This window comes from Heptranchias perlo, unplaced genomic scaffold, assembly GCF_035084215.1.
Source record: "Heptranchias perlo isolate sHepPer1 unplaced genomic scaffold, sHepPer1.hap1 HAP1_SCAFFOLD_56, whole genome shotgun sequence".
In the NCBI taxonomy this organism is placed as follows: Eukaryota; Metazoa; Chordata; class Chondrichthyes; order Hexanchiformes; family Hexanchidae; genus Heptranchias; species Heptranchias perlo.
Window position 1 is genome coordinate 818,859 of NW_027139581.1, and position 16,234 is coordinate 835,092.

Below are 16,234 nucleotides of genomic sequence, written 5' to 3' on the forward strand. Positions count from 1 at the left end.
ATTTAAGGAAGGACATACTTGCATTGGAGGCAGTTCAGAGAAGGTACACGAGGTTGATCCCGGGCATGGAAGGGTTGTCTTATGAGGAAAGATTGAACAGGTTGGGTCTATACTCATTGGAGTTTAGAAAAATGAGAGGAGATCTTATTGAAACATGCAAGATTCTGAGGGGACTCGATAGGGTCGATGCTGAGAGAATGTTACCCCTCATGGGGGAATCTTAAACGAGGGGGCATAGTCTCAGAATAAGGGGTCGCCCGTTTAAGACAGAAATGAGGAGGAATTTCTTCTCCCAGAGGGTCGTGATTCTTTGGAATTCTTTACCCCAAAAAGCTGTGGAGGCTGAGTCATTGAATACATTCAAGGCTGAGTTCGACAAATTGTTGATCAGCGAGGGTGTCAAAGGATATGGGGAAAGGGCAGGAAAGTGGAGTTGAGGTAAAAATCAGATCAGCCATGATCTCATTGAATGGTGGAGCAAGCTCGAGGGGCCGAATGGCCGACTCCTGCTCCTATCTCTGATGATCTCCCCGGTGCCCAGTCATGTGATCTCCCCAGTCGTTACCTGAAGTTGATCTTCCAGTTACAGTGGTGGGGGTGAAAACCTTGAGTTAACCGAGGGAACTTAGACTGGGGAATCTGAGGTTTGTATGAAAGGAGTGAGTAATAAAAAGGAAATTAATAAAAACTGATTCAATAAAAGAAAGAAACAGGTGAATTATACCAAAGTGAGCAATAAAAAGTAACGAAAAGAATACAAATTAAACCCATCTGATAATCAATGTTTAATATTAAATATGAATCAATTATCTCTGGAAATAGAAATATAAATAACTGCAAAGAAAGAATGAAATCTCCAGGACCTGATGGTTTTCCCCTCAGGGTATTAAATGAAACAGGTGGGGAAATTACAGAAACATTAGTCATAGTTTCCCAAAGCTCTCTGGACTCGGGAATTGTGCCCTTGGATATGAAAATATCACTCCAATATTTAAGAAAGGAGGAAGAGAGAGAAAAGGAAATGACAGACCTGTCAGTTTAACGTCAGGAGTGGGGAAGTTACTGAAATCTATCACCAGAGACAGAATGATTGAGGACTCGAACAAGCCTGAGCTGATCAAAGAGAGTCAGTGTGGATTTGTGACGGGTGGGTCATGTCTGACTAATCTAGATGAATTTTTTGAAGTCACTAACAGGCTGGACAGGGAGTGTCGATGGACATTGTCTGTGTGGACTTCCAGAAGGCATTTGATAAGATTCAGCACAAGAGATTATTCGCAAAAATAAAAGTGCACAAAATTGAAAGTGACCTTGTGACTTGTGTTGGGAGGTGGGAGACAGAGAGTGGGGATAAAGGGAACGTTCTTTGATTGGTGGGATGTGACAAGTGGTGTTCCCCAGGGATCTGGACTGGGGTCTCAGCTTTTCACCATATTTATCAATAACTTGGATGAAGGAAGAGAGAGTTTTATATCCAAGTTTGCAGATGACACTAAGTTAGGAGACACAGTAAGTTGTGTGGATGGGAGCAGGAAGTTACAAAGGGACAGATTTTGTGAGTGGACAAAACTGTGGCAGATGGAGTTCAGTGTGGGGAAGTGTGAGATCATCCACTTTGGATACAAGAAGGAAACATTGGAGTATTTTCTTAAAGTGAGAGACTGGGAACTGTGGAGGAGCAAAGGGATTTGGGTGTCCATGTACACAAATCACTAAAAGCTAGTGCCCAGATACAAAAAGTAATCACAAAGACTAATGGAATGTTGGCCTTTATCTCGAGGGCTGGAATACAAAGGGGAGGAAGTTATGCTTCAGTTCCACAGAGCCTCGGTCAGAGCCCCTCTGGAGTGCATATATCCAGAATATTAAACTCCAGCCCAGTTCTCGGGGTTATTAACATCAGAAACAAACCCCAACTGTCAGAAAGAACGTGGTTCAGTCCTGGATGTGATTAACAGCAGAATCCAACCCCTGCATCACAGGTGAACTCGCTGGTGTCTCAACAGGTGGGATGACTGAGTGAATCCCTTCCCACACACGGAGCAGGTGAACGGCCTCTCCCCAGTGTGAACTCGCTGGTGTGTCAGCAGGTGGGATGAACAAGTAAATCCCTTCTCACATACGGAGCAGGTAAACGGCCTCTCCCCAGTGTGAACTCGCTGGTGTGTCAGCAGGTGGGATGAACAAGTGAATCCCTTCTCACATACGGAGCAGGTGAACGGCCTCTCGTCAGTGTGAACTCGCTGGTGTGTCAGCAAAGTGGATGACTGAGTGAATCCCTTCCCACACACGGAGCAGGTGAACGGCCTCTCCACAGTGTGAACTCGTTCATGTTTCAGCAGATCCCTTGTTCCCTTGAAGCTCTTCTCACAGTCAGAACATTTAAACGGTCTCTTATCAGTGTGAACAAGTTGGTGTGAAATGAGGCTGGATGACTGAGTGAATCCTTTCCCACACACGGAGCAGGTGAACGGCCTCTCCCCAGTGTGAACTCGCTGGTGTGTCAGCAGGTGGGATGAATGAGCGAATCCCTTCCCACACACGGAGCAGGTGAACGGCCTCTCCCCAGTGTGAACTCGCTGGTGTGTCAGCAGGTGGGATGACCGAGTGAATCCCTTCCCACACACGGAGCAGGTGAACGGCCTCTCCCCGGTGTGACTGTGTCGATGAGTTTCCAGCCCAGACGGGTATTTGAATCCCTTCCCACAGTCCCCACATTTCCATGGTTTCTCCATGGTCCGGGTGTCCTTGTGTCTCTCCAGGTTGGACGATCAGTTGAAGCCTCGTCCACACACACAACACGTGGACGGTTTCTCCCCTCTGTGAATGGTGCGATGTTTTTTCAGACTGTGTAACTGGTGAAAGCTCTTTCCACACTCAGTGCACTGGAACACTCTCACTCGGGTGTGTGTGTCTCGGTGATTTTCCACTCACACTGATATTTGAAATCTGTTCCCCCGGTTTATTAATCCCCGGCCCCCCGGCTCCCGTCCATCTGCATCCGGACCCGCAGCTCCGACTGGCGACAGCGCAGCGTCTCCTCCGCGCCTGCGCGCTGGGCCCCTTTAAACGGGATAGGGCGTATTCACTCCCGCGGGGCGTTATGGGTAGTTCCTGCCGCCATTGACTGTCATTAATTGGAGATTTCACTGATCCGACGGGCGGGATCGGGGCGGAGCGGGAATCAATCCAATGGACAGAAACACAAGAGCCCGCGGCCCAGCGCCACATCGAGCGGTTTCACACCCGAAGGCCCGCTGGGTGATGGAGATCGCCCTCAATGATCAGAATAAAGAGACTGCTCGCTCTCCCCCACCCCAGAAAAATTCATCAAGGGATTTCCAGCTCATCCCCTCACTCATTCTGAAAGGGACAGGCGGGCCCTGTCTCCGTGAGGTTGGCACTTGGGTTTACAGGGCACAATTTCACAGTTTGAAGATGACAAGAAACTGGGAAATGTGGTAAACCAGGTGGAGCATAGTAACAGAGTGAGGGGGACAGAGACAGACCGGTGAAATGGGCAGACACATGGCGGCTTAAATTCAACACAGAGAAGTGTGAAGTGATACAGTTTGGAAGGAATAATGAGGAGAGGCAAAATATAAACTAAATAGTACATTTTACAGGGGGTGCCGGACCAGAGAGACCTGGGGATGTATGTACACAAATCTTTGAAGGTGGCAGGAGAAGTTGAGAAGGCCGTTAAAAAACAGACGGGATCCTGGGCTTTATTAATGGAGGCATAGAGCACAAAAGGTAGGAACATCCGAAAATATGAATTAAGAGCAGGAGTAGGCCATTCGGCCCCTCGAGCCTGCTCTGTCATTTGATAAGATCATGGCTGATCTGATTCTGACCGCAACCCTACTTTCCCGTCTACCTACGATAACATTTGACTCCTTGTTAATCAGGAATCTATCGAACTCAGCCTTAAAAATATTCAATGACCCTGCCTCCACCGCTCTCTGGGGAAGGAATTTCCACAGACTCACGACTCTCAGAGAAAAAAATTCTCCTCATCTCCGTCTTAAATGGGAGACCCCTTATTTTTAAACTGTGGCCCCGAGTTCGAGTCTCTCCCACAAGTGGAAACATCCTCTCAGCATCTACCCCTTCTAGTCCCCTCAGGATCTTATCTGTTTCAATGAAATCATCGTTCATTCTTCCAAACTTCAGTGTATACAGGACCAACTTGTCCAACCTTTCCTCATGAGATAACCCCCTCATTTACCAGACTCCCCATTGCAGACCCTCAGTGTCCCTCTCACGGGTGAAGAGGGGACATTTACCAGACTCCCCACTATTGACCCTCAGTGTCCCTCTCACTGGCGAAGAGGGGACATTTACCAGACTCCCCACTACAGACCCTCAGTGTCCCTCTCACAGGTGAAGAGGGGACATTTACCAGACTCCCCACTACAGACCCTCAGTGTCCCTCTCACGGGTGAAGAGGGGACATTTACCAGACTCCCCACTACAGATCCTCAGTGTTCCTCTCTCGGGTGAAGAGTGGACATTTACCAGACTTCCCACTACAGACCCTAAGCATCCCTCTCACGGGTGTGGGGGGCGGGGCCTGACTCCGAATGGGAGGCGGGGCCTGACCATGTGTGGGCGGGGGCTGTGTGGGGGCGGGGCCTGTCTGTGTGTGAGGGCGGGAACTGTGGGGCCAGGGCCTGACTGTCTGTATGTGGGTGGGGCCTGATTGTGTGTGAGGGCGGGACCTGACTGTGTTGTGGGGGCGGGGCATGACTCAAGGAGTGGGGGCGGGGCCTGACTATGTGTTGGGCGGGGCCTGGCTCAGTGTGGGGGCGGGGCCTGACAGTGTGTGGGCGGGGCCTGACAATGTTTGGGCGGGGCCTGACTGTGTGTGGAGGGGGCTGTGTGGGGGGCAGGGCCTGTCTGTGTGTGAGGGCGGGGACTGTGGGGGCAGGGCCTGACTGTCTGTATGTGGGTGGGGCCTGACTGTGTGTGAGGGCGGGACCTGACTGTGTTGTGTGGGCGGGGCCTGACTGTGTGTGTGGGGGGCGGGGCCTGAAACAGCGAGTGGGCGCGGGGCCTGACTCAGGGAGTGGGGGCGAGGCCTGACTGTGTGGGGGGCGAGGCCTGGCTCAGTGTGGGGGCGGGGCCTGACTGTGTGTGGGCGGGGCCTGACCATGTTTGGGCGGGGCCTGACCATGTTTGGGCGGGGCCTGACTGTGTGTGGATGGGGCGGGCCAGCGGGCTCTGACGTTTCATTGACGGTTGGAACCGTCAATGGGAATCAGGGGGAAAACTCTCCAGTGGCTGGAGTCATACCGAGCACAAAGGAAGATGGTAGTGGTTGTTGGAGGCCAATCGTCTCAGCCCCAGGGCATTGCTGCAGGAGTTCCTCAGGGCAGTGTCCTAGGCCCAACCATCTTCAGCTGCTTCATCAATGACCTTCCCTCCATCATAATGTCAGAAATGGGGATGTTCGCTGATGATTGCACAGTGTTCAGTTCCATTCGCAACCCCTCAAATAATGAAGCAGTCCGAGCCCGCATGCAGCAAGACCTGGACAACATCCAGGCTTGGGCTCATAAGTGGCAAGTAATATTCGTGCCAGATAAGTGCCAGGCAATGACCATCTCCAACAAGAGAGAGTCTAACCACCTCCCCCTGACATTCAACGGCATTACCATCGCCGAATCCCCCACCATCAACATCCTGGGGGTCACCATTGACCAGAAACTGAACTGGACCAGCCATATAAATACTGTGGCTACTAGAGCAGGTCAGAGGCTGGGTATTCTGCGGCGAGTGACTCACCTCCTGACTCCCCAAAGCCTTTCCACCATCTACAAGGCACAAGTCAGGAGCGTGATGGAATACTCCCCACTTGCCTGGATGAATGCAGCTCCAACAACACTCAAGAAGCTCGACACCATCCAGGACAAAGCAGTCCGCTTGATTGGCACCCCATCCACCACCCTAAACATTCACTCCCTTCACCACCGGCGCACAGTGGCTGCAGTGTGTACCATCCACAGGATGCACTGCAGCAACTCGCCAAGGCTTCTTCGACAGCACCTCCCAAACCCGCGACCTCTACCACCTAGAAGGACAAGAGCAGCAGGCACATGGGAACAACACCACCTGCACGTTCCCCTCCAAGTCACACACCATCCCGACTTGGAAATATATCGCCGTTCCTTCATCGGAGCTGGGTCAAAATCCTGGAACTCCCTTCCTAACAGCACTGTGGGAGAACCTTCACCACACGGACTGCAGCGGTTCAAGAAGGCGGCTCACCACCACCTTCTCAAGGGGCAATTCGGGATGGGCAATAAATGCTGCTCTCTCCAGCGACGCCCACATCCCGTGAACGAATAAAAAAAACCGCCCCTGCTCCCCCGCGCGGGAGACCCTGCCCTTTCCCTATCCCCGGAGCTCAGCGCGCAGGCGCGGGAGAGGCTCTGAGCGGTCCACAGACGGAGTCGGAGGTCTGAAGACGGTCGGCGAGCGCCCGGTCCGGAGATTCATAAACCGGAGGGAGGCCCCGCCGTCGGTCGTTTAAAGATGGAGTTCGGCCGCAGGGAACGAAAAGGATCCTCTGGTCCCGCGTGTCTTCAGCCGGGCGGCAGCTGAAGGCTTCTCCCCGGGGACAGGCCCGGGTTACCGGGGAAACCGGCCGCCATCTTGGTACAGGAGGAGGGAGCGTCACGGCGCATGCGCGGCCATTTTGGTACAGGAAGACCGAGTCCAGGACCAGGGAAATGTGAGAGACTGAGGGTGAATAGTGGGGAGTCTGGTAAATGTCCCCTCTTCACCTGTGAGAGGGACACTGAGGGTCAATAGTGGGGAGTCTGGTAAATGTCCCCTCTTCACCCGTGAGAGGGACACTGAGGGTCAAGAGTGGGGAGTCTGGGAAATGTCCCCTCTTCACCTGTGAGAGGGACACTGAGGGTCAATAGTGGGGAGTCTGGTAAATGTCCCCTCTTCACCCGTGAGAGGGACACTGAGGGTCAATAGTGGGGAGTCTGGTAAATGTCCCCTCTTCACCCCTGAGAGGGACACTGAGGGTCAAGAGTGGGGAGTCTGGGAAATGTCCCCTCTTCACCTGTGAGAGGGACACTGAGGGTCAATAGTGGGGAGTCTGGTAAATGTCCCCTCTTCACTCGTGAGAGGGACACTGAGGGTCAATAGTGGGGAGTCTGGTAAATGTCCCCTCTTCACCTGTGAGAGGGACACTGAGGGTCAATAGTGGGGAGTCTGGTAAATGTCCCCTCTTCACCCGTGAGAGGGACACTGAGGGTCAATAGTGGGGAGTCTGGTAAATGTCCCCTCTTCACCTGTGAGAGGGACACTGAGGGTCAATAGTGGGGAGTCTGGTAAATGTCCCCTCTTCACCCGGGAGAGGGACACTGAGGGTCAATAGTGGGGAGTCTGGTAAATGTCCCCTCTTCACCCCTGAGAGGGACACTGAGGGTCTATAGTGGGGAGTCTGGTAAATGTCCCCTCTTCACCCGTGAGAGGGACACTGAGGGTCAATAGTGGGGAGTCTGGTAAATGTCACCTCTTCACCCGTGAGAGGGACACTGAGGGTCAATAGTGGGGAGTCTGGTAAATGTCCCCTCTTCACCCGTGAGAGGGACACTGAGGGTCTATAATGGGGAGTCTGGTAAATGTCCCCTCTTCACCCGTGAGAGGGACACTGAGGGTCTATATTGGGGAGTCTGGTAAATGTCCCCTCTTCACCTGTGAGAGGGACACTGAGGGTCAATAGTGGGGAGTCTGGTAAATGTCCCCTCTTCACCCATGAGAGGGACACTGAGGGTCTATAGTGGGGAGTCTGGTAAATGTCCCCTCTTCACCCCTGAGAGGGACACTGAGGGTCAATAGTGGGGAGTCTGGTAAATGTCCCCTCTTCACCCATGAGAGGGACACTGAGGGTCTATGGTGGGGAGTCTGGTAAATGTCCCCTCTTCACCCGTGAGAGGGACACTGAGGGTCTATAGTGGGGAGTCTGGTAAATGTCCCCTCTTCACCTGTGAGAGGGACACTGAGGGTCAATAGTGGGGAGTCTGGTAAATGTCCCCTCTTCATCCTGGAGAGGGACACTGAGGGTTTTTAGTGGGGAGTCTGGTAAATGTCCCCTCTTCCCCTGTCGCAGGAGTCAGTGTGAGGAGAGTGATGTTGAGGTGAGGAGAATCATAGAAATTTATGACACGAAGGAGGCCAATCGGCCCATCTTGTCCATGCCAGTTGAAAAAGAGCTATCCAGCCTAATCCCACTTTCCAGCTCTTGGTCCATCGCCCTGTAGGTGACGGCACTTCAAGTGCATATCCTGGTTCCCTTTAAATGTGATGAAGGTTGCTGCCTCTCCCACCCTTTCAGGTGTGGAGTTCCAGACCCCCACCACCCTCTGGATAAAAAAAAATTCAAGTTCCCTCTAATCCTTCTGCCAATACTTTAAATCAATGCCCCCTGGTCACTGACCCCTCTGCCAAGGAAAATAGGTCCTTCCTATTCACTCCATCTCGCCCCTCATAATTTTATACACCTCAATTAAATCTCCCCTCAGCCTCTTCTGTTCCAAAGAAAACAACCCCAGCCTATCCAATCTTTCCTCATAGCTAAAATTCTCCAGCCCTGGCAATATCTTTGTAAATCTCCACTGTACCTTCCCGAGTGCAATCACATCTTTCCTGTAATGTGGTGACCAGAACTGTATGCAGTACTCTTGCTGGAGCCTAACTGTTGTTTTATACAGTTCGAGCATAACCTTTCTGCTCTTATATTCTATGCCTCGGCTAATTAAGGAAAGTATCCTGTCTCCCTTTTTAACCAACTTATCTACCTGTCCTGCTACATTCAGGGATTTGTGGACATGCACTCCAAGGTCTCTTTGTTCCTCTGCACCTCTCAGTATCCTTCCATTTACTGTATACTTTTTCTTTTTTTATTCGTTCATGGGATGTGGGCCTCGCTGGCAAGGCCAGCATTTATTGCCCATCCCTAATTGCCCTTGAGAAGGTGGTGGCGAGCCGCCTTCTTGAGCCGCTGCATTCTGTGTGTTGAATGTTCTCCCACGGTGCTATTCGGCAGAGAGTTCAGGGATTTTAACCGAGCGACGATGGAGGAATGGCGATATATTTCCAAGTCGGGATGGTGTGTGACTTGGAGGGGAATGTCAGGTGGTGGTGTTCCCATGTGCCTGCTGCCCTTGTTCTTCTCGGTGGTAGAGGTCACGGGTTTGGGAGGTGCTGTCGAAGATGCCTTGGTGAGTTGCTGCAGTGCTTCCTGTGGATGGGACACACTGCAGCCACTGTGCGCCGGTGGTGAAGGGAGTGACTGTTCAGGGTGGTGGATGGGGTGCCAATCAAGCGGGCTGCTTTGTCCTGGATGGTGTCAAGTTTCTTGAGTGTTGTTGGAGCTGCACTCATCCAGGCAAGTGGAGAGTATTCCATCACACTCCTGACTTGTGCCTTGCAGATTGTGGAAAGACTTTGGGGAATCAAGAGGTGAGTCACTCGCCACAGAATACCCAGCGTCTGACCTGCTCTTGTACCCATAGTATTTACGTGGCTGGTCCAGTTAAGTTTCTGGTCAATGGTGAGGGATACAGCGATGGTAATGCCGTTGAATGTCAAGGGGAGATGGTCATTGCCTGACACTTGTCTGGCGCAAATGTTACTTGCCACTTATCAGCCCAAGCCTGGATGTTGTCCAGGTCTTGCTGCATGCGGGCACGGACTTCTTCATTGTCTGAGGGGTTGCGAATGGAACCGAGCTCTGTGCAATCATGAGTGAACGTCCCCATTTCTGACCTTATGATGGACGGAAGGTTATTGATGAAGCAGCTGAAGATGGTTGGGCCTCGGACACTGCCCTGAGGAACTCCTGCAGCAATGTCCTGGGGTTGAGATGATTGGCCTCCAACAACCACAACCATCTTCCTTTGTAAACAATTTTACAACACCAAGTTATAGTCCAGCAATTTTATTTTAAATTCACAAGCTTTCGGAGGCTTCCTCCTTCCTCAGGTAAATGTTCTGAGGAAGGAGGCTTCCTCCTTCCTCAGAACATTTACCTGAGGAAGGAGGAAGCCTCCGAAAGCTTGTGAATTTAAAATAAAATTGCTGGACTATAACTTGGTGTTGTAAAATTGTTTACAATTGTCAACCCCAGTCCATCACCGGCATCTCCACATCACATCTTCCTTTGTGCGAGGTATGACTCCAGCCACTGGAGAGTCTTCCCCCTGATTCCCAATGACTTCAATTTTACGAGGGCTCCTTGGTGCTGCACTCTTGTCAAATGGTGCCTTGATGTCAAGGGCAGTCACTCTCACCTCACCTCTGAAATTCAGCTCTTTTGTCCATGTTTGCACCATCGCTGCAATGAGGTCTGGAGCCGAGTTGTCCTGGCGGAACCCAAACTGAGAATTGGTGAGTAAGTGCCGCTTGATAGCACTGTCGACGACACCTTCCATCACTTTGCTGATGATTGAGAGTAGACTGAGGGGGCGGTAATTGGCCGGATTCGATTTGTCCTGCTTTTTGTGGACAGGACATATCTGGGCAATTTTCCACATTGTCGGGTAGATGCCAGTGTTGTAGCTGTACTGGAACAGTTTGGCTCGAGGCGCAGCTAGTTCTGGAGCACAAGTCTTCAGCACTACAGCCGGGATGTTGTCAGGGGCTTTGTGCATTCAGCCGTTTCTTGATATCACGTGGAGTGAATCGAATTGGCTGAAGACTGGCTTCTGTGATAGTGCGGATAGGGGGAGGAGGCCAAGATGGATCATCCACTCGGCACTTCTGGCTGAAGATGGTTGCAAACGCTTCAGCCTTGTCTTTTGCACTCATATGCTGGACTCTGCCATCATTGAGGATGGGGATGTTCATGGAGCCTCCTCCTCCCGTGAGTTGTTTAATTGTCTACCACCATTCACGACTGGATGTGACTGGACTGCAGAGCTTTGATCTGATCCGTTGGTTGTGGAATCGTTTAGCTCTGTCTATAGCATGTTATTTCCACTGTTTAGCATGCATGTCGTCCTGTGTTGTAGCTTCACCAGGTTGGCACCTCATTTTTAGGTACACCTGGTGCTGCTCCTGGCATGCTCTTCTACACTCCTCATTGTACCAGGGTTGATCCCCTGGCTTGTTGGTAATGGTAGAGTGACAGAAGACAGAGCTGGCTAAAGTGAACTGGGAACTTCGGTTAAGGGATATGTCAGTCGAGATGCAGTGTCAGACATTTAATGGGATATTTCATAACACTCAGCAAAGATACATTCCAGTGAGAAAGAAAGACTCGAGGGGAAGGACATACCATCCTTGGCCAACTAAGGAAGTTAAAGATAGTATCAAATTGAAAGAAAAAACATACAATTCCACAAAGATTAGTGACAGGTCAGAAGATTGGTCAAAATATAAAAAACAGCAAAGAATGACTAAAAGAATAATGAGGGAGAGATGTGAGTACCAGAGAAAGCGAGCTAGAAATATAATAACAGATAGTAAGAGTTTCTACAGGTATTTAAAAAGAAGAGTAAGTAAAGTGAGTGTTGGTCCTCCAGAGAGTGAGTCTGGGGAATTAATAATAGAGAATAAGGAAATGGTGGATGAATTGAACAGATATTTTGCATCCGTCATCACTGTAGAGGATACAAATAACATGCCAGAAATAATTGTGGATCAAGAGGTGAAAGGGAGGGAGGAACTTAAAACATTTACAATCACCAGGGAAAGGGTCTTGAAAAAATATTAAATCTAAAAGCTGACAAGTTCCCAGGTCCTGACGGACTTCATCCGAGGGTCTTAAAAGAAGTGGCTGCAGAGATAGTCGATGCATTGGTATTAATTTTCCAAAATTCCCCAGGTTCTGGAAGGGTCCCATCAGATTGGAAAATAGCGAATATAACTCCTCTATTCAAGAAAGGAGGGAGACAGAAAGCCGGAAACTACAGGCCAGTTAGCTTAACATCTGTCATGGGGAAAATGCGAGAATCTATTATTAAGGAGATTCTGGCAGGGAACTTAGAAAATCTCAATGCAATCAGGCAGAGTCAACACGGCTTTGTGAAAGGGAAATCGTGTTTGAATAATTTATTAGAGTTCTTTGAGGAAGTAACAAGCAACGTGGATAAAGGGGACCCTTTGGATGAGGTGCACTTGGATATCCAGAAGGCTTTTGACAAGGTGCCACATCAAAGGTGACGACACAAAATAAGAACTCATGGTGTAGGGGGTAACGTATTTGCATGGATAAAGGATTGGTTAGCTAACAGGAAACAGAGAGTCGGCATAAATGGGTCATTTTCAGGTTGGCAAGATGTAACGAGTGGAGTGCCACAGGGATCAGTGCTTGGGCCTCAACTATTTACAATCTATATCAATGACTTGGATGAAGGGACCAAATGTATTGTTGCTAAATTTGCTAATGAGACAAAGGAAGGTAGGAAAGTAAGTTGTGAAGAGGACATAAGGAGTTCATAAAGGGACATAGATAGGTTAAGTGAGTGAGCAAAAATTTGGCAGATGGAGTATAATGTGGGAAAATGTGAACTTGTCCACTTTGGCAAGAGGAATAGAAAAGCAGTATATTATTTAAATGGAGAGAGATTGCAGAACTCTGAAGTACAGAGGGATCTGGGTATCGTAGTACATGAATCACAGAAAGTTAGTATGTAGGTACAAGAAGTGATTAGGAAGGCAAATGGAATGTTGTCATTCACGACAAGGGGAATGGAATATAAAAGTGGAAATATTTTACTACAGTTGTTCAGGGCATTGGTGAGACCACATCTGGAATACTGTGTGCAGTTTTGGTCTCCTTATTTAAGAAAGGACATAATTGCTTTGGAGGCGGTTCAGAGAAGGTTCACTCGACTGATTCCTGGGATGAGGGGGTTATCTTATGAGGAAAGGTTGGACAAGTTGGGCCTGTATACATTGGAGTTTAGAAGGATGAGAGGTGATCTTATTGAAACACATAAGATCCTGAGGGGAATAGAAGGGATAGATGCTGAGAGGATGTTTCCCCTTGTGGGAGAGACTAGAACTAGGGGCTACAGTTTAAAAATAAGGGGTCTCCCATTTAAGACGGAGATGAGGAGACATTTTTTTCCCTGAAGGTCGTGAGTCTGTGGAACTCCCTTCCCCAGAGAGCGGGGGAGGCAGGGTCATTGAATATTTTTAAGGCCGAGTTAGATAGATTCCTGATTATCAAGGGAGTCAAATGTTATAGTAGGTAGATGGGAAAGTTGGGTTGATGTCACAATCAGATCAGCCATGATCTTATCAAATGACAGATCAGGCTCGAGGGGCCGAATGGCCTACTCCTCTTAATTCATATGTTTATACGAGTGAGGAATAGGAACACCATGAGGTTACAGATTGTGTTGGATTCCAATTCTGCTGCTGCTGATGGCCCACAGCGCCTCACGGATGCCCAGTTTTGAGCAGCGAGATCTGTTCTGAATCTATCCCATTTAGCACGATGGCAGTGCCACACAACACGTTGGATGGTGTCCTCAGTGTGAAGACGGGACTTGGCTCCACAAGGACTGTGCGGTGGTCACTCCTACCAATACCGTCATGGACAGATACTCGCCTTGTTTGCTCTCCCCAATTGCATTACCTCACACTTCTCTGGATTGAATTCTATTTGCCACTTTTCTGCCCACCTGACCAGTCCATTGATATCTTCCTGCAGTCTACAGCTTTCCTCCTCACGACCAACCACACGGCCAATTTATGTATCATCTGCAAACTTCTTGATCAAGTCCTCCACATTCAAGTGCAAATCATTAATATATACCACAAAAAGCAAGGGACCAATAGTGAGCCTTGAGGAAGCCCACTGGAAACAGCCTTCCACTTGCAAAAACATCTGTCAACCATCACCCTTTGCTTCCTGCCACTGAGCCAATTTTGGATCCGACTAGCCACTTTCCCTTTGATCCCAAGGGATTTAACTTTTTTGACCAGTCTGCCATGTGGGACCTTGTCAGAAGACGTGTTAAAATCCATGTATACTGCATCAAACGCGTTGCCCTCATCGACCCTCCTCGTTACCTCCTCATAAGAGTCAATCAAGTTAGTCAGACACGACATTCCCTGAACAAATCCATGCTGACTGTCCTTGATTAATCCGTGCCTTTCTAAATGACAATTAATATTGTCCCTCAGAATTGTTTCCAATCATTTGCCCACCACCGAGGTGAGGCTGACTGGCCTGTAATTACTCAGTCTATCCCTTTCTCCCTTTTTAAACAATGGTACACTGTATTTAAAAGAAAGCTGATTCATTTGAGACTGATACAGAATATTAAACTCCAGCCCAGTTATAGGGGTTATTATCAGAAACAAACCCCAACTGTCAGAATGAACATGGTTCAGTCCTGGATGTGATTAACAGCAGAATCCAACTCCTGTGGTAACATGTGAACTCGCTGGTGTGACTGCAGGTTGGATGACTGAGTGAATCCCTTCCCACAAACAGAGCAGGTGAACGGTCTCTCCCCAGTGTGAACTCGCTGGTGAATCAGCAGGTTGTATGACTTAATGAATCCCTTCCCACACTCTGAGCAGGTGAACGGTCTCTCCCCATTGTGAGTGCGTTGGTGTGTCAGCAGTCCGTTTGTGCTTTTAAAGCTCTTCCCACAGTCAGAACATTTAAAAGGTCTCTTATCAGTGTGAACAGGTTGGTGTTCAATGAGACTGGATGAACAAGTGAATCCCTTCCCACACTCTGCGCAGGTGAACGGTCTCTCCCCAGTGTGAACTCGCTGGTGAATCAGCAGGGCGGATGACCGAGTGAATCCTTTCCCACATGCGGAGCAGGTGAACGGCCTCTCCCCAGTGTGAGTACGTTGGTGTCTCAGGAGAGCATTCCTGCTTTTAAACCTCTTCTCACAGTCAGAACATTTTAAAGGTCTCTTATCACTGTGAACAAGTTGGTGTTCAATGAGACTGGATGAACAAGTGAATCCTTTCCCACACACGGAGCAGGTGAACGGTCTCTCCCCAGTGTGAACTCGCTGGTGCCTCAGCCGGTCGGCTGAATGAGCGAATCCCTTCCCACACTCTGCGCAGGTGAACGGCCTCTCCCCGGTGTGAATTCGCTGGTGTCTCAGCAGGGTGGATGACTGAGTGAATCCCATCCCACACACGGAGCAGATAATCGGTCTCTCCCCAGTGTGAGTACGTTGGTGTCTCAGTAGAGCATTCCTGCTTTTAAACCTCTTCTCACAGTCAGAACATTTAAAAGGTCTCTTATCACTGTGAACAAGTTGGTGTGAAATGAGGCTGGATGAACAAGTGAATCCTTTCCCACACACGGAGCAGGTGAACGGCCTCTCCCCAGTTTGAAATCGGTGGTGTCTCAGCAGAGTGGATGACTGAGTGAATCCCTTCCCATATGAGGAGCAGATAAACGGCCTCTCCCCAGTGTGACTGCGTCGATGAGTTTCCAGCTGGGATGGGTAATTGAATCCCTTCCCACAGTCCCCACATTTCCACGGTTTCTCCATGGTCCGGGTGTCCTTGTGTCTCTCCAGGTTGGACGATCAGTTGAAGCCTCGTCCACACACAGAACACGTGGACGGTTTCTCCCCGCTGTAAATGGTGCGATGTTTTTTCAGGCTGTGTCACGAGGTAAAGCTCTTTCCACAATCAGTGCACTGGAACACTCTCACTCGGGTGTGTGTGACTCAGTGATTTTCCAGTCACAATGAAGTTTGATCTTTTCCCACAGACAGAACAGACAAACATTTCTCCTTCCACATTCAAAGGCCGATGATATTCAGGTCCTGATGAATCGAGTGACTCGGTCAGATTGACTTGAGGTTTGGTTTGATTTTCCCGTCTGTGAATCCTCGCCTTCCAATCCCCTGTAAAAGGAGTTTACAAAAGTCCTCACTGTAAATACAGGATAGAAATTCAGAACAGACAATTCTAGTTTCGACAGAATATTCTTCCCGCTCATTCCCCCAGACTGTAAATCCCCGTCCCACACACTCTCCCTCCTCCCTGTGCTGAAATCCAAACCCATCGCACCATCCCCAACATATTTCATTCCATCTGAGTTTTCTCTCCCTCCCTCTGAAGGTGTTGACTCTGACTGGGTTCAGTTCTGCACTCACTGGTTCCCCTCTCTCCCTCCCCGTGAAGTTCTCTCCCCCTCTTCCATAACATCTCCCAATTTTGGTGATGGGCTCTCCTTGACCCATCTCCATTTTTCCTTCTTATATTCACTGAC

At 49.5% G+C, this 16,234-nt stretch overlaps 1 protein-coding gene and 1 pseudogene across 1 annotated transcript; one reads left to right on the top strand and one right to left on the bottom strand.

The window, feature by feature from the left end:
- LOC137315730 (zinc finger protein 585A-like) overlaps window positions 1-16,234 on the top strand; it is a 92,106-nt pseudogene that overhangs the window by 60,763 nt on the left and 15,109 nt on the right.
- LOC137315796 (zinc finger protein 850-like) lies at window positions 790-15,843 on the bottom strand. The gene is made up of 2 exons (XM_067980281.1): window positions 14,418-15,843; window positions 790-2,654 (listed from the first exon to the last, which is right to left on the bottom strand). The coding sequence occupies exons 1-2, from the start codon at window positions 15,504-15,506 to the stop codon at window positions 1,977-1,979; spliced, it is 1,767 nt and encodes a 588-aa protein (XP_067836382.1). The 5' UTR covers window positions 15,507-15,843; the 3' UTR covers window positions 790-1,976.